The following is a 24,524-nucleotide window of genomic DNA, read 5'->3' on the forward strand; positions in this document are numbered from 1 at the left end:
GTCCATGTTTACTGCTGGTTCATGTCTCGAACCGGTAGTGGTAACAAGCTTCATTGCCGTCGTTGCCTGTTCTACATGACCGATAATGACTGGCTCTGGCTGACATGGACGAAGGTTTCTCTAGGATTTTTCGTACACTGTGGTGTCTGTGGACCTTTGGTTTAGTTTATCGTCTACCCTACGTTGTGTATTCAAAATTTACAGCGATTGGCCGGCGGCCAGAGCAACTTGTAAGTTAGGAGTAGACAACGAAGACTAGCACCAGTGGATGCCGGAGTCGTCGTCTCGTGTTGCACATGGCGGTCGTTGTCTGAATTTCCTGAATATAATGCAGTAGTTACAAATAGCTACCACCACACAAATTTTTCTATCGTCCATGCATGGTCTGTTCGATAAACCAGTACAATATTGGATAATGCAATTGGATGGGATGGCTAGCGTAGTTTCCATGAGCTTTTATGAATTACGATAATTTGTCCATTATAAAACTTGAAGTTGTTTATTTTTGGGTGCAGTGCTTGATTTTCGCACATTTAGCTAGCACATAGAAATGAAAACAAATCATGCAATGAGTCTAAAGATTATTCACCGGCCATGAAAATGGCTTTGACAAAATACCAAGTGGCATACAAATCAGTAACGGCAGATCATGATATGCATTTTTCATGCTTTCACCGGTGAATTAATTCTAGTGTAGATTTACAAGAGTGATCAAATACACCACATATAAGTTGTGACACTACAACCAATTCAAGAAAAAAAAACATCAACCAAAGAGGCCGTATTCACACATTTTAGATACAATCAACCGGAACCGTCATCTTCCAACCGAGATCCCGGCTGTCATCGTACCAATGCTGGTCGCCGACCACGGGTACTGCAGGACAGACTGGTCGAACGACACTTGATTCCGCATGAGACTCAACAAGCTCATGTTCGCCGGAATCAGCTCCGGCAGCGGCACATCGCCGTCGAGGTACTGCATGACCTGCCTCATGGTAGGCCTTTCACTTGGGAACGGGTGCGAGCACATCAACCCAAGCGTCAGCACCATCCTTGCCTCATCAATGTTGTAGTTTCCTTGCAGCCTCGAATCCACGGTCTCCTCGAGAGCTCCTCTGTGCCAGTACTCGAGCACCCGGTCAACTAACAATGCCCGGCCATGTTGCACGCTGTTGCTGACCGGTCGCCGACCGCAGGTGACCTCTAGAAGGAACGTGCCGAAGGCGAAGACATCCGTGAGAGGGGATGCCTTGCCTGTGCGTGAAAGCTCCGGGGCAATGTAACCCATGGTCCCAACCACATGAGTGGTTTGTAGGTCGGTGCCATGGTCGTATAGCCTTGCGAGGCCGAAGTCGCCTAGATGAGCGATCATCCCGCCATCGAGGAGCACATTGCTTGCCTTGATGTCTCGGTGAATGACGACCTGCTCCCACTTTTCATGGAGGTAGAACAACCCCGAAGCAACGTCCTTGATGATCTGAAACCTCTGAGCCCATTCTAGTATGGGTCTGTTATCCTCACCGTATAGATACTTATCAAGGCTACCATTGGGCATGTAATCGTAGACCAGAAGTAGCTCACCCTTCCTTCGGCAATAACCAAGTAACTGCACAAGGTTACGGTGTCGAAGGTGACCGATGCTGACAACTTCGGAGACGAACTCCTTTATCCCCTGGCTTGAGTCGTGGGACACCCTCTTCACCGCAACCTCTGATTTAGACTTTGAAAGAATTCCTTTGTACACCTTGCCAAACCCGCCTACGCCGAGTAGGTGCTTGCTCTTGAATCCTTCGGTCGCATCGTACAGTTCCTTGTATGAGAACCGGTGCGGCCCAAACTCGACCTCCCAATCTTCTCTCAACTCAGCATATGCCAGCTTCGTCTGCACGATTACAAGGACTGCAATGCATATCGCCAAGATTACAAACGCTGCTATTGGCAGTGCAATCTCCAAGGCCTTTGCCGGTGTCTTGTGGTCAGGGTTTGGCAGCTTTGGCATCTTCTTGAAATCAATGGCTGGAGCAGGTCCGTTCATGGCGAAGCTCCAGGCGAGCACGTAGTGCCGCGACTTGATCGGTCCAGTCGCGGCAGAGAAACCAACATAAGCTTTCTCAGTGATCACTGCTGAGAGGTCAGATGTGTTTGAGATCAGGGGCTTCGATGGTTTCGCCACTCCCATGGGAGCCAGAGTGACATTGATTTGTTTGGCCTCCCCATCATAGTCTACCCACACTTGAATCTCCTCGCCGTCCCTGCTAAAGAGATTCAAGTTCTTGAGCGTACCGTCCTTGTCGTCGTAGAAGGCAGCAGGGTGAGAGTAAACAGAGGAGAGCGTGTTGATGTCGATGCCGACATGGTTGCCGTTGATGTCTTTGAACTCCTCGTTCTGGATGGTGTCGAGCTCCACGGCGAAGATGTGGTTGCTCGCGTTCGCTGGGCCAGTGCTCTGGCTGTTGAGCAAGCCCAAATATTGGGCCGGTGACGCGCTCGAGAAATCCTTCCCCGGGGCGATGACGAAGGCCATACCATCGCTACTCATATATGAATAAGCAGGGTCAGAGAGGATGGCGAAGACGAAGATGAGGGAGAAGGACTGCACCGTGCCATTGGGCGAGTCCTTGAATTGAACCGGAGTTGGGTGGAACGCGTGGCCTTGGACGTGGGCGTCGTTGTTCGTCAGCTCAAGGAGTCCTTCCCTGGTGATCTTTGCCGTGCCATCACGGGTGAGGTTGGCACCGGCGAAGCCTGAGAAAGCAAAGGAATCGCCGCCGGCGACACAGAAGCCCGGAAGGTTGTTGAGGCTAAGGCAGAGGAGGAAGAAGGCTACAAGGAAGGCCATGGGAAGATGCTCCATTATGTCTGGGCGGTAAGAACTCTGACAACCTGTATGCCAAGTTCACAAGGTACTATTAATCAGTCCCTGCAACTGTGGTCTAGTTCCTAGTCTACTCTCCAGTAAGAGGTTATTTATTGACGATTCACAGCGATTGAACCCGGCCGTCAGAGCAACTTGTAAGCTACGAGACGATGACCGATGACTGGCAACATCGATCTGGCCGTAGTCGCCGTGTCTCGTGTTGCACATGCGACCATTGTCCAAATTCCTTTAACATAATGTAGTAGTTACATGACAAGAATTGTCTTTTCTTTCGTACACTTCTGCCGCGCTGTTTTTGGATCTTTGCCAGTACATATCTTCGGAGGGATCTTGGAGTTAGTTTAATCCATTCCACGTTGCATTGCCACCAAAAACCTAATCCAGACCTTGACAGTATGAGATTTTTTAGCTTGGTTAGTTGAAGCTTACAGAAAGAAAATGAACTAGAAAACTAATTAAGGTCTCAAGTTCATCGTAGTATGATATATCAATTGGGCACATCATACTCTAGGGGGTTACAGATTTGTCTGGAATATCGTTTCTAACCTACCATTGAAGAAAAATAAAGAATTTTGTTGAACTGAAATTTAATATGAAATCGACTTTATGCTGACCTCCAACTACCCTGTTTGCTTCTTACAAACGCTTGGGAGAGTATGCTATGTACATGAGCAACAGAGTTGACAAGACTGGAGAATTGATCGATCGACGGATATGATCATGAGAAACTTTCTGCTCCAGGTCAGTCTTATCCGTAAGCACTGAGTAATACCTTGCGAATTTGTGTCGAATTCATACACGCTTTTGAAGAAAAAGGTTGGACCCAAACATCGCTGTTTGAACATTAATCATGAACGGGTATGTAGTCTTCACAGTACCCGTTCTCTAACGTACGTACCCCACACAGAAGTTTTACCATCATACTAGCCGTGCTTTGAACGGCATCGCGAATGATACCACCAGTTGTTCACACCCGGTTTTTGACCAGAGTCAACCGAAGAAGATAAGGTTCTAATAACTGATGAAAGAGAGAATAGCCGACGAAGGAGAGAGAAAGAGTCTGTTGATAACCTAGCGTTGACAAATGCCAAGCCATAGATGACCGGATTCTAGAAGCCGATAGAAGATCGGGAGGATCCAATCCGAAGCAAAATCGACTCCACCAAATAAGGGAAAACGTGAAGATTTATCTTTAGTAGTTTTAGATTCGCTTGTAACGGTTAATGTCGTAACCGACTAGGATTTTAACTTGCTTCAGGATATAAATATAAACCCATGAGCCTTGTAACAAGAATAATCATCGATCAATCAATATAACATTTTGGCATCACACCGCCAAAACCCTAGTAGTAGGAGTAGAGTAGGAACCGACGAGTTTCTTCTTGCGCGCAGGGCTGCATTAGCTTCGATCTCAAGCCTTGGTCATTACGTTACCTATCAAAACTTTATAAGCATCGTCCAATATTCTGATCTTTTATCGTGTAGCTAGTTATCGAGTTAACTTAGATTGCAAGTAGAACTTTTTAAGTTTTATCCAATATTCTATTTGTCTTCGACGTTGCTCACAGTTTTTGAGTTGTTTGGTTTTATTAAGTTGTATCGCTCTTAGTTTTATCAAACGCTCACAGTTATCAAACGGTTTAGATCTGATTAGGTTGTATTTATCGGCTCCTTGATCTTATTTAAGCGTTCATCAGTTATCTGATTGTATTGTCTGGTTAGATCTTGCACGCTTTACTTGCTTTACATATGTTAGGTCCGATATATCTTTACTCCTGCCTCTCGTATTGCTAGCCATCGGATCCTTAACATCATAACGCTACTATTGAGAGCTGATACATCAGCTGGGTATCATCTATATCTCACAAAAGTGTGATGACGTCATTGAGCTAGTAGGTGCGCGTATGAGGCCTTGATGTCTGTTAAGTTACTCATTCGTATTACCCTGTCTAAATTCAATATAAAATGACATTGATTAGATCCATTAGCTTAATCAGCTTGTAAGTGATAGGCTTGTTACCATGCTCTAATCTTTTAGATTAACAGATTGATGTTGATGCCCTCTCATACGTGTTACCTTGTCTAAGTTCAATACATGTATCATGACATTAATTTAGATCTGTTAGTTTATCTGATGCGTGCATGGCTGGCAAGTGCTCCTTTTATGGATGTTATTTTACAATGTTTTATCTTAACCCGTCGGCTCATATAGCTGATGGCACATGTTATTAATGCTCTTGTTTATTTACACGGCATGATTACATTGAAAATCTATATGTTTTGGTGTTTATTCCAAGAACGCCTACCCATAAGTTCGAAAGGCTTCGCTGCTGATTGGCTCAGAAATTTAATATTTATCTTGTCAATTTCAGATCAAATTGACTATCACGTCTTGCACCATTCGCGAACCGATTTGAACGCGAACCGATTTGAAGCCTATACTGAGGTTAAGCAGATCTCTCAGATCTTCCGTATTGTTCAACGCAGAAGCCCGAGTTCAGATTTTGGATCAACACGAGTCAGGACACGGTAATAAAAAGTCCAAACGCAGCAATTCTTCGATGCCCGTCCGGACGTGCATGACTGGTTGGCGAGAGGTCGCTCTTCTGGATCGACGTTAACCGTCGGTAATTTCTAGCTTTTTGCAAGCCCATTTCTATCACTGACGCGGAGAGGGTACGCATCCTATCCTCTCCGGCTCTGCAGCCAGTAGGAGTCACTGTCTTTTGGAGATGCCGTCAGATATGGTGTGCTCAGCTGCTTACTTAAGTTTGATGGCTGCCCGTTGACGCCGCGCAAGTCCTCCTGTCAGTTTCACTTTGGGACCCAGGGTGACAGTGACTCATGATGCTTGCCCCTGATGACTGTTACGTTTCTATGTATTGTTTTTTATATAAAAAACTACTCCAACAACCTCTCAGGAGACATAAGCATTATAATTTTGTAGATAAATTTGTAACCCACAACCATATATAGATTGGTACTCTATAAACTCTATTCACTTCTGAAAAAAATTTAGCTTTCTAATTTTTATCTTATTGATCGCTATTTTCCTCTGCATGCTAAATTAAAACTTTAGTACTTATTGTACCTCTTATTCTAAATCTAAACTCTCCTTTTGTAATTTATTAGAAATATTCATTCTAGGTCCTACACTGCATGTTTTAGGTACTAATAAGAGCATCTTTGGCCCCAACCATAACACGACTTGCAGCGACACTGAACAACGACACCTGTGGTGTGGCAGGTGGTGGCCCGCAACCAAGCGCGCCCTAAAACCGGTGGGGAGAGGAGATCCCTCCAACCCGAGACCCTAATCCTTGAGCTAACGGAACGAAAATGGAGATGAGCATCTGTTCCTATCTAGCATTATTGTAGAACCCTCTGCAGGCAAACTATGGAGTCCTCCATGCATCTCATGGTGGAGTGTAGATACTCTCAGAAAATTTGCAGCTTGGTTGCCAACTGGCTAGCGCAACCGGGTGTTCGTCCTTCTGAATGGCGGCACAACAATTCTGTCAGTATTCTGGGCTAACATAATTTCAACTCCGCACACTCCTAGAAAGCCAATCCGCAGTTTGGTACTGCTAATCATGTGGGAGATATAGTTAGAGCGTAACGCCCCGGTTTTTAATAGGAAAGAATCCTCACCGTTGACCCTCCTGGCCAAAATCAAGGAGGGGGCGGCCACATGGATGGCGGCTGGGGCCACTCATTTTTAGCGGAGTTTATAGTGGGTGAGTAATCCATGTACAATTGCTGGCTTGTCAGCCTATTTTAACTCTACTTTATTAATGAAATAGGTACACTCTCGTGCCCGTTCGTTTTCAAATAAATATTGTAGAACCCTCGTACGTGCCAGCATTTAATCCTTATTTATGGCTGTTTATCGAGCTGGTACTATATAAGGGAAGCATGGATAGCACTACATGTAGTGATTGTCTCAGCACCGCGGGTTTCTGTTTTATAGAAAAAGAAGAAAACAACAGTGAGTGTTTGATTTGAGCCTAGAATGGTCAGCCCAAGCGCCATGCATTTTTCTCTTCTTTTTTTGTTTTGCTCTAAGCTACAACTTGTTCTTGGCATCCAGGTTTATTTATTTTTCTCTAAACCTACTAAAGCCGAAAATAGTTTCTGATCAACGTTTCCAAATCTAATTCAGTTGTGTACTCTTTCCATCCTAAAAAAAAGTGCAACTCTCGCTTCTCGAGAAATCAAACAGTTTCAAATTTGATAAAATTTATACAAAAATACTAACATTCACCTCTCCAAATAGATTTAGTGTGAAAATATATTACATGATTAATCTATTGATATTTATTTTGTACCATAAATTTTAGTACTACTTTGTATAAATTTAATTTAATTTAAAATTGGTTGACTTATCAGGAAGCGAGAGTTGCATTTTTTTTAGGGAGGGAGTACTATTATCCCTTTATTTATTGGAAAGACATTTTACATTGTCTCCTTTTGCAAATAAGAAAGAATGGGCCAATACAGCTTCAGAGTTGGACCATATTCTACGAAAGAAGCCGAAGGCGACATGGGCTGATGGGCTGGTAGGCCCATATGGCTGCGCTCTCCACAACTGTGAGAGAAAAAAAAATGGAAGGCTCCAATTCTTTTCCCCTGGGCCCATTCCGCCCAACCGCTCGTCGACGCCCCACCTCCTCTGCGGCGCGCCGTCGCCGGCACCGGCAGCGCTCGCCGCTCGCCACCTCACCGGGCTCGGTTCCCTGTCCGGATTTACCTCCTCCGGCTCCGAAACAGCAGTCGACGAGGGGCCTAATAAGCAGCGCTGCGGCCGGCGTTGAGCCGAGCATTCATTGCGTCTCCATTCATCTCGGCTGCGGCGGCGACGCCGCCTGCCACTGCCAGGCTCCCGAAGGCAGTTACCTTCTTCCGGTAACTAATCCTTTTCCTAACTACTGTCCAGTCCCTCTGTTGCTCTAACAGCGCTTCTTATTCTAGATGGATTTAGTCTTGTATAGTTCTAGAAAATTGGTTGTACGGGTGCAGAAAATTGTATGCTCAGCAACAGTTAATCTGAACCTCGAAATTACACAATTGAGAGAATGCATAAACTTCTCATGTGAAGGAAATCCCGCTTCATTATTCAAAACTTAGAAATTTCCTAATTTAGCTCGAAAGCACAAGCTGCACTGGACCCACTTAATAGGTTTCAGATTTATTTCTCAGCTAAAAAAATCCAAGAATCGACAAAAAGAACTTGTCAGTGTGTTTAAATTTCAACAGTAAATAAGTTAGAAGATAGAACTGATTATTGCACCTTTCTGTGATATAAATGGAAATGCAGATGTCTGTTTTTTAGTACGTTTGGAGAAATGTGTTCTGTATCTGTACCTAGCTTCACAATACTCAACGTTAGTTAGAAGTCATGAATCATATTTCTGGGGGACTGGTTGAATCCATTTTTATGGGCGCTTAGAAACTACCCTAATTGTGTACTGTAGCTGTGGGCTGGGCAATTTGGAAAACAAATATTAATGAGAAAATTGTGCTTTATAGATCGTGCTCATTTGACTTCAGTGGTTGATGTTGGATTCATCAGTTCTCTTCTCTGAGTGCAGGGTGGCAGATAATGCGTTTACGTGAAGAGATGGGTTACGTGAACTTCCTCCAGCTTCATGATGACAATGTATGGACTTCCTCCAGCTTCATGATGACAATGTATGAACTTCCTATGCTACTAATAGCTTTATAGTGAAGCTATCGCTGCATTTGTCTATTGTATTCTTGTACTGTGGCTCGGCTGTTTCTGCAAGTCACTTGGCTTTTGTTTTATGTAGTTCCAGCGCTGTTTCTATATATGGTTTGATATGCTGCGGTAGTTGAAGCAGGCGATAAACCTCCTTCCTCACATATAACTGATATCTAGGCTTGTGAGATTTAAAATCTACCAAGATAAATAGAAGGATACATCTGAGTCGAGAGAGTTTCATTTTAATTGGAACTGTTCCTAGTTGTCCGATTTGCCATTGGAAGAAAATCAGTTTCTAAAAAAAAATATTCCTCTGAAACAACCCTTCTTTCTGGGAGTCATTACTCTACTTTGAATACCAAATACAATAGGTCACCTAAATGCTGAGTTTGACTGGACCTGCTTGGAAGCGATGGCTGAGTTGGACTTGGCTGTCCAGATTTTACTTAAATCCGTTTAATTTTAGAAAATTGCAAACTTACAAAATTTTATTCATTATATCCAAACACATCAATAGATCTGCAGGATTAGTGATTGTATACTCGTAACCTCAATATATTAGACCATGTAGACTAGTTCACTTATACAGATAGAGGGCTACTTTGTACACAAATGAAAATGATGAGCTCAGGAAGTTCATGTAATAAGCTGTAATGCTCGACTAGTACGAGAAGAATGCCCTTAAATAATCTAGCACTAGCCCAAACATTACAAGACTCAGTGCTAAGTATCACCACAACATCAAACACCATGGAAGATCATCTTCCTTCGGAGATTCCAGAAATTGTGCCTATGCTTGACGGCAGTGTATACGGTCCAAATGCTTCATCTTGCATTAGGGAGAGCACCCTGTAATTCATGTCTGCATTCTTCGATTCTAGGAGTGGCAATTCATAATCAAGGTGCTTTTATGACCTGCTGTATGTTAGGCCTTACATTACTGAATGGGTGTGAGCATAATAGCCCAAGTTTTAGCACCAGGCATGCCACATCAGTCATCACCTTGTAGCCTAGTGTCTACTGCCTCAGTCAGTGATCTTTTGTGCCAGTGCTCAAGAACCCAATCTACTAACATCACTCATGGTAACATCAAACACCATGAAAATCATCTTCCTCCTGAGATGCCAGATCCTGTGCCAATGCTTGATGACAGCGTATATGGGTCAAACCCTTCTCCTTGCATTAGGGTGAGCATGCTGAAGCTCATTTCTGCATGTGTCAACTCAGGGAGTGGCAAATCACAATCAAGGTACTGCATGACCTTGTGCATGTTAGGCCTCACATTAGTAAATGGATGTGAGCATAATAGCCCAAGTTTTAGCACCAGGCATGCCTCATCAACATTATAATACCCTCGTAGCCTGGTGTCAACAGTCTCAATCAATGATCCTTTGCGCCAATGTTCAAGAACCCAGTCTACTAACACCTCCTGGTTATAATCTGTATCATTGCTTACTGGCCTTTTCCCACAGGTCACCTCAAGAAGGAATGTGCCAAAGGCAAACACATCTGTGAGAGGGGATGCCTTTCCTGTCGATACCAGTTCTGGGGCTAAGTACCCCATGGTACCCACAACATGTGTGGTCTGTAGGTCAGTACCATGATCATACAATCTTGCTAGGCCAAAGTCACCTAGACGTCCATTCATCTCACTATCAAGAAGAACATTGCTTGCCTTAATATCACGGTGAATGACAACCTTTTCCCACTTCTCATGGAGGTAGAGTAAACCTGATGCAATCCCTTTGATGACCCAAAACCTTTGTGCCCAATTCAGTGTGGGGTTGTTCTCTTCACAGTACAAATAATTATCAAGGCTTCCATTTGACATGTAATCATATACTAAAAGAAGTTCACCTTTTCGCCTGCAATAACCAAGTAATTGAACAAGGTTGCGGTGTCGAATGCGTCCAATGCTTACAACCTCAGCAATGAACTCCTTCATGCCCTGCCTCGATTCATGGGACACCCTCTTAACAGCAACATTCAATTTAGATGATGGGAGGATTCCTTTGTATACCTTCCCAAATCCTCCTGCACCAAGTATGTTCTTGTTCTGAAATCCCTCTGTGGCATGGTACAAATCCTTGTATGAGAACCTGTGTGGTCCGAACTCAGTTTCCCAATCTTCTTTGAGCTCAGCATATCGTAGCCTCCTCCTAAGAAGTAAAATGATGATAGCTCCCATGACAATAATGGATGTTGCAGTTCCTATTGGTAAGATGATATCCAAGAGTTTTGACTGGGGTTTTTGACCCTTGGGAGGTAGCTTTGGGAGCTTGGTGGTATCAATCTTTGGAGCTGATCTGTTCATGCTGAAGCTCCAGCCAAGCACGTAGTGTCGTGAGTTAACTGCACCAGTTGATGATGAAAAACCAATATATGCTGGCTCTTGCAGCACCATTGAGAGGTCGTGGGTTTTCGAGATCAATGGCCTTACTGGTTTCTCCTTTTCAAGGGGAGCTATGGTCACATTTATTTGCTTGGCTTCTCCACCATAGTCCACCCATACTTGCATTGCATCTCCACTATTAAGGCTTAAGTTTTGGAAGCTATCACTCTTGTCATCATAGTAGCCTGCAGAGGAGGATTCTATGGAGTTTAGGTCATTGATGTTGATGCCTACATGGTTTGCATTAATGTCCTTGAACTCGATTGATAGAGCTGTATCAAGCTCCACAGCAAAGAAATGGTTTTTTGGGTTTCCATTCTTCACAGTATTTGTGAGACCCAGGTACTGGTTGGCCAATGCATCTGAGAAGTTCTTGCTTGGAGCAACAACAAAGGCCAAACCATGTTGGGTCATACTGAGGTAACTAGAGCGGATTCCAAACACAAAAGAGACAGAGAAGGACTGCACTTTACCATTATGTGACTTGCGGAAGGACAAAGGATCCGGGTAGAATGCATGGCCTTTGCGATTAACGATGCCATTTGTTAGCTCAAGGAGTCCACTTGGTGTGATTGTGGCAGTTCCATCCATGGAGAGGTTAGTGCTGCTGAAGCCGAGGTATAGGAGTGGATTGCCATCTGCGCTGATAGTTGCTAGGTGAAGGCCAAAGGAAACCAGGAGGCATGGAAGGAAGAACTTCATGTGAGGTGTGAGGAAATCTCGTAAAGAATCAACAACGGTGCAAGGAGGATGAACCGATAGGCCACTAGTGGTGCTTTTGCGCTTGAAGGCTTGGTAGAAGTTAAAACAAAATTGAGGCAAAATCAACTTTCTATCCACTAGTTTTTCTACATGTATCCATGTCTAAAAGTGTTGGAGAGAGTGATGTTTCCTGGTGCAAGTTGTGCAGCTAATTTATACTGTGAGAAGGACATAATTTAGGAGAACAAATTTATTAATAGTTATTTTTGGACTATTAATTGGTAATCAGATCATGCAATGAACATCCTGTAGGGCTTGCCCAACCATGCAAATTGTACAAAGCAAAGTTTCATATGACGCATATACATTTGATCAACTTACGTACAATTATATATTATTTTTATTGATATTTTAAAGCATAAAAGTATTTCTTATTTTTTGCATGTTTGGTTGATTATCATATCATGAAAAGAATTGCAGAACCTATGCTATTTTAAATGCCCACGATATTTAATTGAGATGAGAATTTATGTAATTACTTCAGAATTTCTTTTGTAACTAGCACAAAAGAAAATGATTCATTTCGTGGGAGGTGAATTGGTACAGGTAACAAATAACTATGTTCCTTTATTAGCCTAGAGCAAGGGCCTCACTTGTGAGCCAGCCATATGAGGTGGATATTTCTTCAATGTGTGGTTGGAAATTATGTAGAAAGAATATGAAACAATTATCAAACTAGATACTACAATTTCTTCGGGGGTCAGCACTAATCCAAGTTTTATCTGATCCAAATCAACATTTGTGCTGTGTTCCTCTTCCATGATTTCGAATATTCTCGAGAAAAGAGTTATCAGTTTGCACTGTAATAAGTTAGCCTATGTTTTCTTAATGAAGACTTTGGTGTTTTCCATACATGATAATTGATAATATATTTTTCCTGCAGTAGCTTCGTTCTCTTTTTATTTTTAGTTATAGTCTTGTAGTGCTAATGAAATTTCTTCCATTAAAAAGTCCTGTATTGCTACCATCCTGATGTTCAATAAATTTCATTATATATGAAAACATATATTCCATACATGACCATAAATCAATTTGCAAACTTGACTGCGAAATTAAAAGGTAAAAATAAACTCTACAATATGTCACACCCGGTTTCTGGACAAAACCAAATGCATCGCATATGTGTGCTAGGATCCGTTCTCACACATATGTTGACTTCATAAGTGAATAACAAAGATAGTGTTCAAAGCGTAAATAAAGATAAAGGATATTTATTACACTCTGCAAGATAGACACGAAGGTCTTTAATCGTTCACTGATAACTTAACACGCACACCCACACAGCGAAGCTTCTCCACAGGCTTGACTGGTGAACGCCTGCCTAGAACTCCTCGAAGTCGTCGAAGAACTCCACGTCGTCACAAGCTTCTGAACAGCGTTTGGGCAAGGGTGAGTATACTTATGGTTGGTACTTAGCAAGTGGGGGAACATGCAAGGCTCACAAGGGGAGGCTCAAAGGCTCTAAGCGGTTAGCATTTTAGTTGGTCAAATTTTATTAACAGCACCTATTTACTAGATGTAAGTTTATACCAACCCACTTAGGCATAAAGCATTAACAAAAAACTAGAGATAAGGAACCACGATTTATTCTCATCTTCAAGTTCAATTATCATGTGAGGGTTCAGGTCGCTCTTAACCATGAGCACGGCTGATATATCAGTTTTACACTCTGCAGAGGTTGCACATCTTTACCCACAAGTCGCATAAAAGTTCAAAAGAACTTTAAACCCAACCATGCTGTGCAGGCCAGGCACAATACCACACTTCCGAGGTGTGATTGCATAGGGACGCTACGAGGCCTTTACAAAGATTCCCTAGTAAGTGGCAACCCGCTAAAGTTTCCGGATCAGTAGCAGGGCATAACCCTCCCTAGTGGGTTTAGTGTCTTAGCTAAGCCCACTTCCCAAGAGGACCGAGATATACCCCATCTACTGCCACCCCTCTTGCCCTTTCGGTAAGATTGCCCCAGACTAGAGTCTCTAATTAATTAGCCAAGACCAGAGCCATGATAGTTGTTGTGGTTGCACTGTTTTCCTAGGTGGTTCTCCATGTTCCGATTAAATCAAGTGATCTTGTAATTACCACATGTATAGCATAAAAAAAGGTCATGATTAATATTCTCAAAGTTATTATTACCATCCCAAAATTAAGCAACTAAGCAATTCTACCCAACATGATTAAACAGGTGTTCAAGGATCAGGATTAAAAACTAGGTAAGTCCTTAATAGGCATTCCCATCAAATTATGCGCATACAAGAAATTAATAAAGTGATTAATCATGATATTATTGGGATGAAAACGAATATGCAGGGGGAGAATACCTCTTGCCTTCCTCGGCAAACTACGAGTACTCTTCTTCGAACGGCGGCTGCTCCTGAACTTGACCTTCCTCGAACGACACTTCGTCTACACGATCACACAAGCAAAACAACCAATAAATAAAACAGTACACCAATCATGACAAAAGACTGAAAACAAACTCCTAAAACTAACGTTCATGCAGAGACGGTCGCGTGGGCGCAAGAATCGCTGAAATCGGAGTTAAAACGATGAAGATATGGAGTAAACAAGTTTCATGGGCTAAAACAGAATTAACTATATACTTCAGGGGCTAGCAAGGAATTTTCACAAGACTCAGAGAACAGTGCTTGCGAATACAGAAAGGTACAGGGTTAGATATGCAAGATTACATGGCTCGGGTTGAAAAGAAAGTATATAAGAACTACAGGGGCTTCTCTGCAAGATTAGCAAGACACAGGGAATAAGAACATAAATAAACAGAAACTCCAGGGGCTAGAACGTGAAATCACCACCTTCTTCCTCCTTTTACTAGAGGCACAGCACAGCCATGGCTGGCGCCTGGACGGCGCTCCGGTGCGGCGGGGGAAGCTCGGGTGGCTAGAGTGGATGGTGGGGGAGGACTCGGGTGGCTAGAGTGGATGGTGGGGGAGGACGAGAGGAGGGAGCGGGAGGTCTCACCGGCGTCGATTGCAGATGGGGAAGGCTCCAGCGGTGGAGAACAGAGGTGCACGAGCCAGGAACCGAGCGAGATCCCGACGGCGGCGGCGATGCTCGGGGCGAGGGAATGGCGGGTGAGTGGCGGAATGGAAAGAGGAGCTCCGGTGGAGAGGTTTGGGGGGCTTTATAGGGCACGAGGAGGAGCAGAAGGGGCGCCCGGGGGAGATCGAGAGCCGGCCGGCCATTAATGGCCTTGAAGCTTTGTGCGGCCGTTTCCGGGAAGAGGAAAGGAGGGGACGGCGGTTTGAGGCCGGGAGTGGGGGAGAGGAGGCGGCGCGGCAGGTGGGAAGGCTCGGGGAGGCCAGAAGTCGCGGGAGAGGGGGGGGTTCCTGCGCCCGTGCGTGCGTGCGCCTGTTCGCCTGGGCAAAGGAGGGAGAAGGAACTGATGGGTGGTTGGCGGGCCGTCAGTGGGAGAAGGCGGTGGCAGGCCAAATGGGCCACTTGGGCCGGTTGGAGAAAAGGGGATTGCTGGGCTGGCACAAGGAAAAGAAAGAGAGGAGGTGGGCCAAAAGAAGAGAGGAAGGAAAGATTGAGCCCGCAGGATAGATTGGAGGGGGGAAAGGGTTATATTTTTGAAATTTGCAAACAACACTTCAAACAAAAACAAAACGAGAAATAAAAACTTATCAAACACTTGTCGCCTCTAAAATTAAATTCGAGTGCTCTTTCATTTATTTGAGACCGTAATTTAATATTAGTAATTTATTTTAATCCTTAGAAAAGAAAGAGCTAGACCACATGTTGCTTACATTATTTTCATGATGGAATTTTGGGTGTTACACAATATGATTAGTGTTAATCCAACCATAAAGCAGCTTCTAGATAATGAGAGAAAATGATATGCCTGACTTATTTGTCAATTGCTACCGCAACCCCTTTCTTTCAATCATTTTCGAGATGGCTGTTCCCTTACGTGACCATTCATTTCCATGGTGGTGCAGTGTTTCTCTCCATGACCGTCAGTTGACTTTGACTCAGAGGCTTATTTTGTAATGCTTTCTGTTTTTTCTGAACCATAACTTCTGCTTTAGCCTCAGCCAGGCATCCTCTAGACTTCTCCCTGCCTCACCATCTAAATGAAACTTTTTTTTTATTCAAGTCAATGTTTATGAGAATACTAAGAGTCTAAGACTAGCTAGACTAAGTTTTATTGTACAGAAAAAAAAATCAAGGCTATTCAAGAGAATCTTGAGTCTTGGATTTTTTTTTCTTTGAATTGACTTAAATCAATAGGAAATTTGAACTGATCCTATTTTCAACTCCTACTCTTTGCCATACGTGAACCATATTTGGCTTAAGTGTCCTGTTAGATTTGTATGAAAATTTCCTTTTATCCTGCTGACTCCACAGGCTCTCAAATTCTTTTAGGAGGCTTAAGGATTATTATACCAGTCCTCAGGTAAGGATTCCTACCTACTTTAATTTGAATATATGTTGGGCTATATACAGCCAAGGGATTTGGCCATAAGAACCAAACCTGTTAGAAAATTTAAACAATATACAACCTAATCCCAAAGCAAGGTAGAAACAGTTACAGTGCACGAGATGATAAGAGGCGAGGTTACTCCTGCTAAGCCTTGTCCAAGTACTGGCACTCATAGCACATGAAGATAGCAAGAGAGTGACAAATAATTACATTATATTAGTTTGCATTCAACTAATATGCAATTACATTATATTAGTTTGATTTCATATAATATGTTGTAAGCTTAGCCAAACCTTGATCATCTTGTTGCTAATATTTCAGTTATATCTACAAGGTTCATCTGCTTAATTCTTCATACTATGCACGTTTGTATTGTATCGTACCTTTTAATGTTAATCCATACCAGTGACATCTGCATTCACATATGTAATAATTGCACTTCTCTGACGTATTCACACACCCAGCACGGAATTTCCTTGCATCTAATGCAAACACATTACGAACAAATTATTTTATACTAGGTAGTAGTAACTATATGTAGGGTGACACAAATATCTAATTTCAGCGCTCTTATATTTACAATCAGAATGTTTCTATGGTGCAACCAATTCACATTTTCTAATGATAAAGATAATAAGGTAATTTTAAGAGTACATGCATTTCATCTTCCTCCTGTGAGATCAGATATCATACTATTATTTGTCGTTGATAATGAGTTCGTCAAGGTTGCTGGGTTGAAACCTCTGTTCTGCATGAAAGAGGGCATATTAAAGCTCATATCTGCTGGTGTTAACTTATCCGGTAGTGGCAAGTTGCCGTTGAGATAGTGCATGACTTCCCTCTTGCTTGGCCTTAGATTCATAAAGGGGTGTGAGCACAGCAATCCCATCTTTAGTATTAAGCATGCCTCATCAACATTGTAGTCACCTTGGAGCTTGACATCTACTGCATCTGTCACTAATCCTTTGCGCCAACAGTCAAGTACCCAATCCACCAACATCAGTTGCCTATCTTGCCCAGTTTGCTCAATGGGTTTTCTCCCACAAGTGATTTCAAGAACAAACATACCAAAGGAAAATACATCAGTAGGTGGAGTTGCCTTGCTAGTTCGTGCTAGCTCTGGAGCTAGGTATCCTATGGTACCAACAACATGTGTGGTCTGAGGTTCGCCCCCATGGTCATATAGCCTTGCTAGACCAAAATCACCTAGATGTCCATTCATTTCATCATCAAGGAGCACATTGCTTGGCTTGATGTCCCGATGGAGCACTACCTTCTCCCATTCCTCATGGAGGTAAAGCAAGCCAGATGCTATTCCTTTGATTATTCGCATTCTTTGATCCCAATTCAAAGTAGGCTTGTTCTCTTGATCATACAAGTACCTGTCAAGACTTCCACCTGACATGTATTCATACACTAGAATAAGTTCACCTTTTCGATGACAATAGCCATGTAACTGCACAAGATTACGGTGTTGGAGGTGACCAATGCTTACAACCTCGGCAACAAATTCCTTCATGCCCTGCTTAGAATTTTGGGAGATTTTCTTCACAGCAACCATCACCTTAGATTTTGGAAGAACTCCCTTGTATACCCTTCCAAATCCTCCTATGCCTAGTAGATTCTTGTTCTTAAATCCTTCAGTAGCATGAAACAAGTCCTTATATGAAAATCTGTGTGGTCCAAACTCAACTTCCCAATCTTCTCGTATTTCAGCATACCTTAGTCGCCTTCGAACCAGAATAATGACAATGGTGCCTACAATAATAACAACTGCTGCAGTGGTTATTGGAAGTATGATTTCCAAAACTTTGGATTGAGGATTGGGCCCTTCATGGGGTAGCTTTGGTAGCTTGGTGATATCAATGGGAAGAGCAGGCCTGTTCATGCCAAAACTCCAACCAAGTACATATTGCCGTGAAATGAACGAACCTGTCGACGATGAAAAGCCGACATATGCCTTACCTGCAAGCACTCTTGATAGGTTGTAGGTAGTTGAGAGCAGTGGTTTGAATGGTTTGGCAACGTTTAGGGGAGCCAAGGTCACATTGATCTGTGTGTTATCCTCATCATATTCCACCCACAGCTGCATCACTTTGTAGCTGGCAAGTGTCAAGTTGTGGAAGTTACCATTTCTGTTGTCGTAGTAGCCGGCACTGCTGGAATTCACAGAATTGAGCCCATTGATGTCAATGCCAACATGGTTGTTGTCTATGTCCTTGAATTCATCATTACAGTTGGTGTCGAGCTCAACAGCAAAGAAGTGGTTGGTCGTGTTTCCATTGCTGTGTTCGTTGATGAGTCCCATGTACTGCATCGGCATTGTGTACGAGAAGTTCTTGTGTGCGGCAAGAAGGAAGGCGATGCCATGACCGCAGATGTCGGGCTGGACGCAGTAGATGGCAAAGATGAAGGAGAGAGCAAATGACTGCACTGTGCCGTGGGATGCCTTGCTGAAGTGGAATGGAGTTGGGTGGAAGGCATGGCCTTTGAGACGAACAGTGCCATTAGTGAGCTCAAGTAGGCCATTTGGTGTGATGGTAGCTGTGCCATCAAGGGTGAGGTTTGCACTAGTGAAGCCTGAATAGACAAATTGGTCTCCACCAATTCCAAAGGCTGAGAAAATCAGGTGAAGGAAGAGCAGGAGGTGTAGAATCATCTGTGAGAACAAGGGATTCATGTAAGACATGAGTATTATTGACTCAATAAGGACACAAGGAGATAGGCTTCACCAGTACTGAACGAACTTGCACTACATCCGGCAGTTTATACTTTTGCACTGGAGCTAACCATTCTGTTACCAAGTCTATACGGCATGGGCACGCGGGTTGCTTGTCAACATCTATTTTTTATAGATTTCTCACAGGTATCACACTACCTGAGTATGAGTGCATTTAATATATCTAAGATGAGATTTTCTTTTATTCATGTTTCTCTAGAATAATTGGCTGAATTCTATACGGCATGGGCACATGGCTTGCTAGTCAAGGTTCCATTCTTTTAAGCTTTTCACAGGTATCCCTACCAGAGGCTATGCGTGCATTCCTAAAATAAGTTTTTTTTTCTTTTAGTCATGCTCCATTAGAATAATCGACCTGATAGTTTCTAGCATAGCAGGACATCCAAATTGACAGTGAAAAGTCTCAGTGCAATAGTTGAACTTACACATTTTATCTAAAATAAGAATTGAATGTAACCTTTTTTTTTGCTCCCTCAAACTTAATTACCCCCCCCCCCCCAAAAAAAAAAAAAAACTTGGCTAACTCAACGGCAACTTAGGTTGTGACTCAAAGGGTGAAGGCATTATATGAATTCTATAATTCATGAATGATATGTTGTGGCTAGTCTACTATCTATGCAACAATTTATGAATGCTACCTTTTGGCTACGTTTTGACTGTTTATGGATGTATCTTTCCAGTTGTGCCTGGTGGAATCGTTGAGATTACCTGGAATCTAGGACACCGAAATGCTCAGGAAAATGTCATAAAATGCTCAGGCAGAGACCAGATGAAGTCGTGACGACAGTGTTGTTGCCAGGGACATAAGTTAAATCATATATAGCTCCTCCTCTTGTGTTCCTACCGCTGCACTTGGTTCCTCTTTGATACATCACACTAAAACCTTGCTCAAAAGAATTTTCAGTTGATCTTTGGATATTGCACTTAGTTGCATGAAACCTTGCCTGTCCAATTATGCTCTGTTCTATAAAAAGTTTTGTAAATTAATAGTAGTGTTCTGTTTTCATCCAGTGTCTAATTGTGTTGATTTATTTCTGCAGTAATATCTGTCGCATCAGTATTTCGTACAACCAAGGGAACGAAAGGAGATTGACATTAAGATTTATGACACCGATAATGCCAAACACCAAGGTGACTGGGAACCGAGAAGGGCCACAATCTGTGGAAGTGCATAGGAGCTGAATAGGATGTATGACCTGCACGGCTTGCATAGTTGCAGTTTTGGTTTCATATGGGCTGTCAATTTAGATATAAAGTCGTGAATGTTCCTTGGCCACAGAACTAAAGTCTTGCGCATGCCGTTCTTCACACACTTCTGTTGATAACCACACGGCAATCCAAAATTGAATACGACCTCTGTGGATGATAACCTTTGAGCATACATGAAGCATAATCCGTCCCCTGTCTAACTTTTATTTCTCCAGCCAGCAGCTGTCCATAAGCGACGTAAGCGTTGTCTTATTATTAACTTATGTTGTACGTCTTTGAGCTATCCTTTGAACAATTCAGACCAACAATTCAGGCAGGGGTGACTATTGGAAGAGCACAGGTCCAGACAATGTAAGAGACTTGGAGTTTGTCCTAGGGTGTGCTGCGGAACTTCCAAGTACTGATTGAGACAACTAGATTTTCTCATAAGAAATAAGCACCTTCATTTACTGAAGTTTTTTTTACTATTTTTTGTTTGATTTGAGAACCCTTAACGTCTTTGTTCAAAGGGTTTTAAAGAATTGGGCTGCTATTTGGCTTTTGTGGCTCATGCCTCTTGCATGATCTCGTGAACAGACACTAGGGAGGGGCAGGTTATACTATTCCCTGGAGAGCTAAATACTGTTGCAGATTCCTGAGCAATTTTCTTTGAAAGAACGTAGATTCCCTAGCATTCAGGATACCTTTTGGCAACAGCAGCCAAATGTCATGAATGCACAGACTGAGACCAGATAACGTCGTCACAGACAATGTGTTGACAAGGACATCGATCTTCTGAACATTGTAGTCCTGCACAAAAAAACCCTGCTCTAACTGCCTTTTAGTTCAGGCACATGTACATGAAGACCCAACTGATGATTGGATACAATAGTTTTCTTCCTTTCCAGCCATATTCTAATCTAAATTTTCCAAGTAAATATGAACGTGAACATTTATACATTGGTTCTGAATTTTTGTGAAACAAGAGTCAACTGGCAAGTACGTTTGGATCCCAACGGGCAAACTGGGCAACACGAAAAATGCATGTTGGGCCGTACCTGCATCTCATAATGGGCCGTGAGTTCATCTTCCTCCTGAGAATAATCCTGTATCATAATTAGAGTTGGAGGACGCATTGGATGATGAGCTTTGAGTTTATATGAAGAATAATCCTGTCAAAGTTTGATTTCTTCACCGGAAGCATTTAGAGTTGTCTTGTTTTGACTTATCCCTAGGATTTAGGGTTCGATGTCTTGAGCTGCATACCCCTTGAACCATTCAGATCAAACACTTGCATACAGTCAAGCACAGGGGTGATAATTGGAGAATAAATTCTGCTGTGTATGGCTTGGAAGTGCACAGCTCAAAGCCTCAACGTACAATAATGTTATACTTGGAATATATACGCAGTGTGCTGCTGAAATCAAATATCTTAAACAACAATAATAAGGCTCTTCCTACACTGGTATGAGATGTGCTGTCCCCGCTCCAACTGACCAATAAGGCGATGATTGGATACAATCAATAATGGCTTTATGTTTCGTTTTCAGATTCAAATCTGCATTTCCCCCTTAAATATGAACTTTGAACATCTATACGTTGGGTCTGAATTTTTATCATATAGTAAGTAAACAAGTACCCCGTATTGAATTCCTAACAAAGTGGGCAACAAAAAAATGCATGTTAGGCCGTTCCTGCACCCTGTAATGGACTAATGGGCCGTGAGCTCATCTTCCTCCTGAGAGATCAACAGTGATTGTGCCGAAACTTGTCGACGATGGCGGTGATGGCGACACCACATAATTGGCACCCATTTCGACCCCTCCATTGCGTGTTATCTCCGTCAGTATCTGCTCCGGAAATATTGCATTTCCATCAAGGTACTGCACGACTTGTCGCATGTTGGGCCTTGCATTGGGCAACGGATGCGAGCATAGCAACCCTAGCTTCAGAGCTAGGCATGCCTCATCGACGTTGTAGTTGTTCAGAAGCCTCGTGTCCACAACATTGGGGAGTGACCCTTTCTGCCAATGCTCAAGCACCCAATCTACCAGCATGAAGGGGACGTCTTGCCCATCCTGTTGTGTAATGGGTCTCCTTCCGCAAGTGACCTCGAGAAGAAACACACCAAAGGCAAAGACATCGGTGAGAGTGGATGCTCTACCCATGCGCGTCAGCTCGGGTGCTATGTACCCCATGGTGCCAACCACATGAGTGGTCTGTGGGTCAGTGCCATGATCATACAATCTTGCAAGGCCAAAATCGCCTAACCGCCCGTTCATCTCGCCATCGAGAAGCACGTTGCTTGCCTTGATATCTCGGTGGATGACAACTTGCTCCCAGTCTTCATGGAGGTAGAGTAAGCCGGATGCAACACCTTGGATGATGCGGAACCTCTGAGCCCAATCCAAAGTTTGTATGGTATTGCCATGCAAGTATTTATCTAGGCTACCATTCGGCATATAGTCATAGACCAAAAGAAGCTCTCCTTTGCGTCGACAGTAACCGAGTAGTTGCACAATGTTCTTGTGGCGTAGACGGCCCATGCTAACAACCTCAGCGATGAACTCCTTCATGCCCTGCCTCGACTCATGCGACACCCTCTTGACCGCAACCTCGGACTTAGACTTCCGAAGCACTCCCTTGTACACCCTCCCAAAGCCTCCTATGCCAAGTAAATGCTTGTTCTTGAACCCTTCTGTCGCATGGAACAAATCCTTGTACGAGAACCGGTGAGGCCCAAACTCGACTTCCCAATCTTCACGTAGTTCAGCATACCTTATTTTTCTGCGTATCACTAGAAATATGACAGTAACCAGAGCAAGGATGAAGGTTGAAGAAGCTACCGGCAAGATGATTTCCAAGAGCTTGGAGCGAGGCTTAGGGCCTATGCGCGGCAACTTTGGCAGCTTGCTAATGTTAATGACGGGGGCTGGTTTGTTCAAACCAAAACTCCAGCCAAGCACGTAGTGATGCGAGTCAAGAATGCCAGTTGAAGCTGAGAAGCCAACATATGATTTGTCCTTGAGAACTCTTGAGAGGTCATAGTTAATTGACAGCAGAGGCTTCATGGGTTTGGCCATTTGAAGAGGAGCCAAGGTCACACTGATCTGTTTTCTCCCTCCATCATAGTCCACCCAAACTTGCATCGCCTCAAAGGATGCTAGGGTTAGGTTATGGAAGTTACCACTCATGTCATCATAGTAGCCAGCGTAGTGGGACTTCACGGAGCGGAGATCGTTGATGTCGATGCCGACATGGTTGTCGTCTACGTCCAGCATGTCGCTGCTCAGGACGGTGTCGAGCTCAACGGCAAAGATATGGTTGCTCGAGTTGCCGTTCTTCTGCTTGCTGAGGAGGCCGAGGAACTGGTTGGAGAAGGCGCTGGACATGTTCTTGGTGGGGGAGATGAAGAAGGTGAGGCCGTGCGCGCTCACGCCGGGGGCGATGGAGCGGATGGCGAACACGAAAGCGGCGGAGAAGGACTGCACCGTGCCGTTGAGAGGCTCATGGAAGTTCAATGGAGTTGGGTGGAAAGCATGGCCTTTCAACTGGGCTGTGCCGTTGGTCAGGTGGAGGAGGCCATTCGGCGTGACCTCGGCCAAGCCATTGACGATGATGTCTGAGCCGGCAAAGCCCGAATAGATGAACTGGTGGTCATCACCGGCAGTGAGAGTAGTGGCGAAGTTGAGACAAAGGAAGAAGATGAGCTTCAAGGGTGTGGTTATACCGTTGATGCCAGGCATTGTGAGGACGTAGAATGAATGGAAGTTCAGTGAGAATCTTTTTTTTTTTTTGAAACGAAAGTTCAGTGAGAAAATTTGTGTTGCACGTCTGCAACAGTACTGCAAGCTGCAAACAGTTATGGGGCGTAGTATATATACATACAGACAGCAGGCAGCACACGTTTGCGTTTACGGTCAAGAATCAAGAAGACAAATTCGTGAGTCGTATGCAAATGGTGTTGCTTGCATGGACTTGCTTGTAGTTGTATATATGTTGAAGCTTTCTCATGAATGAGTTCAGTGCTTTTGAAATCAGAGAACACGAAGCTGCTGACTTTTTGATTTTGACATTGTCTAATTCAATTATTCAACGTGGCGGCTATTGCATAGAGGAAAATAAAAAATGATTGATCGCTCGCGGAGTCAGCCTAATTATTCGGATAATCATTTTTCATGATACTATATTTTGGTGGTCAAATCACACAAGCTAAATCTAGCTTTATTGGGCATTATTGCCACAAGGAAGTGATGAGGAGCTTAAAAGTCAACTTCATACTGTACGCCGCGTGATTGAAATGACGGAGACCTAGTTGTTCGCCAACCAAAAGTGGAGGTTTAGCAACATGATTTTTGCTTAACAATGTCTCTCATCGAAACCATGGTGCCTCTC

At 43.4% G+C, this 24,524-nt stretch overlaps 2 protein-coding genes and 1 long non-coding RNA gene across 3 annotated transcripts; 1 reads left to right on the top strand and 2 right to left on the bottom strand.

Moving 5' to 3' along the window:
• Positions 1-564: 564 nt before the first annotated feature.
• LOC101776002 lies at positions 565-11,953 on the bottom strand. The gene is made up of 2 exons (XM_022824007.1): positions 9,712-11,953; positions 565-2,896 (listed from the first exon to the last, which is right to left on the bottom strand). Exons 1-2 carry the CDS (start codon positions 11,695-11,697, stop codon positions 818-820), a joined length of 4,065 nt encoding a protein of 1,354 aa, XP_022679742.1. The 5' UTR covers positions 11,698-11,953; the 3' UTR covers positions 565-817.
• A 4,804-nt stretch (positions 11,954-16,757) lies between these two features.
• LOC101780077 (L-type lectin-domain containing receptor kinase IV.1) lies at positions 16,758-23,536 on the bottom strand. The gene is made up of 2 exons (XM_022824601.1): positions 21,984-23,536; positions 16,758-18,927 (listed from the first exon to the last, which is right to left on the bottom strand). The coding sequence occupies exons 1-2, from the start codon at positions 23,519-23,521 to the stop codon at positions 16,863-16,865; spliced, it is 3,603 nt and encodes a 1,200-aa protein (XP_022680336.1). The 5' UTR covers positions 23,522-23,536; the 3' UTR covers positions 16,758-16,862.
• LOC111256443 lies at positions 18,927-20,329 on the top strand. Its single transcript, XR_002676540.1, has 2 exons — positions 18,927-19,067; positions 19,622-20,329. It is a non-coding gene; the product is annotated as an uncharacterized LOC111256443 (long non-coding RNA).
• Positions 23,537-24,524: the final 988 nt, after the last annotated feature.

The sequence above is a fragment of the Setaria italica genome, chromosome II (assembly GCF_000263155.2).
Source record: "Setaria italica strain Yugu1 chromosome II, Setaria_italica_v2.0, whole genome shotgun sequence".
Classification (NCBI taxonomy): Eukaryota; Viridiplantae; Streptophyta; class Magnoliopsida; order Poales; family Poaceae; genus Setaria; species Setaria italica.

Coding starts and splice junctions, on each gene's coding strand:
- LOC101776002 (XM_022824007.1), bottom strand. CDS start 11,697: ATGAAGTTCTTCCTTCCATGCCTCCTGGTTTCCTTTGGCCTTCACCTA. Junction 2,897..9,711: donor CTGGCATCTCAGGAGGAAGA/TGATTTTCATGG, acceptor ACCTTGTGAACT/TGGCATACAGGTTGTCAGAG.
- LOC101780077 (XM_022824601.1), bottom strand. CDS start 23,521: ATGTCCAGCGCCTTCTCCAACCAGTTCCTCGGCCTCCTCAGCAAGCAG. Junction 18,928..21,983: donor GGAAATGCAATATTTCCGGA/GCAGATACTGAC, acceptor GTACTGGTGAAG/CCTATCTCCTTGTGTCCTTA.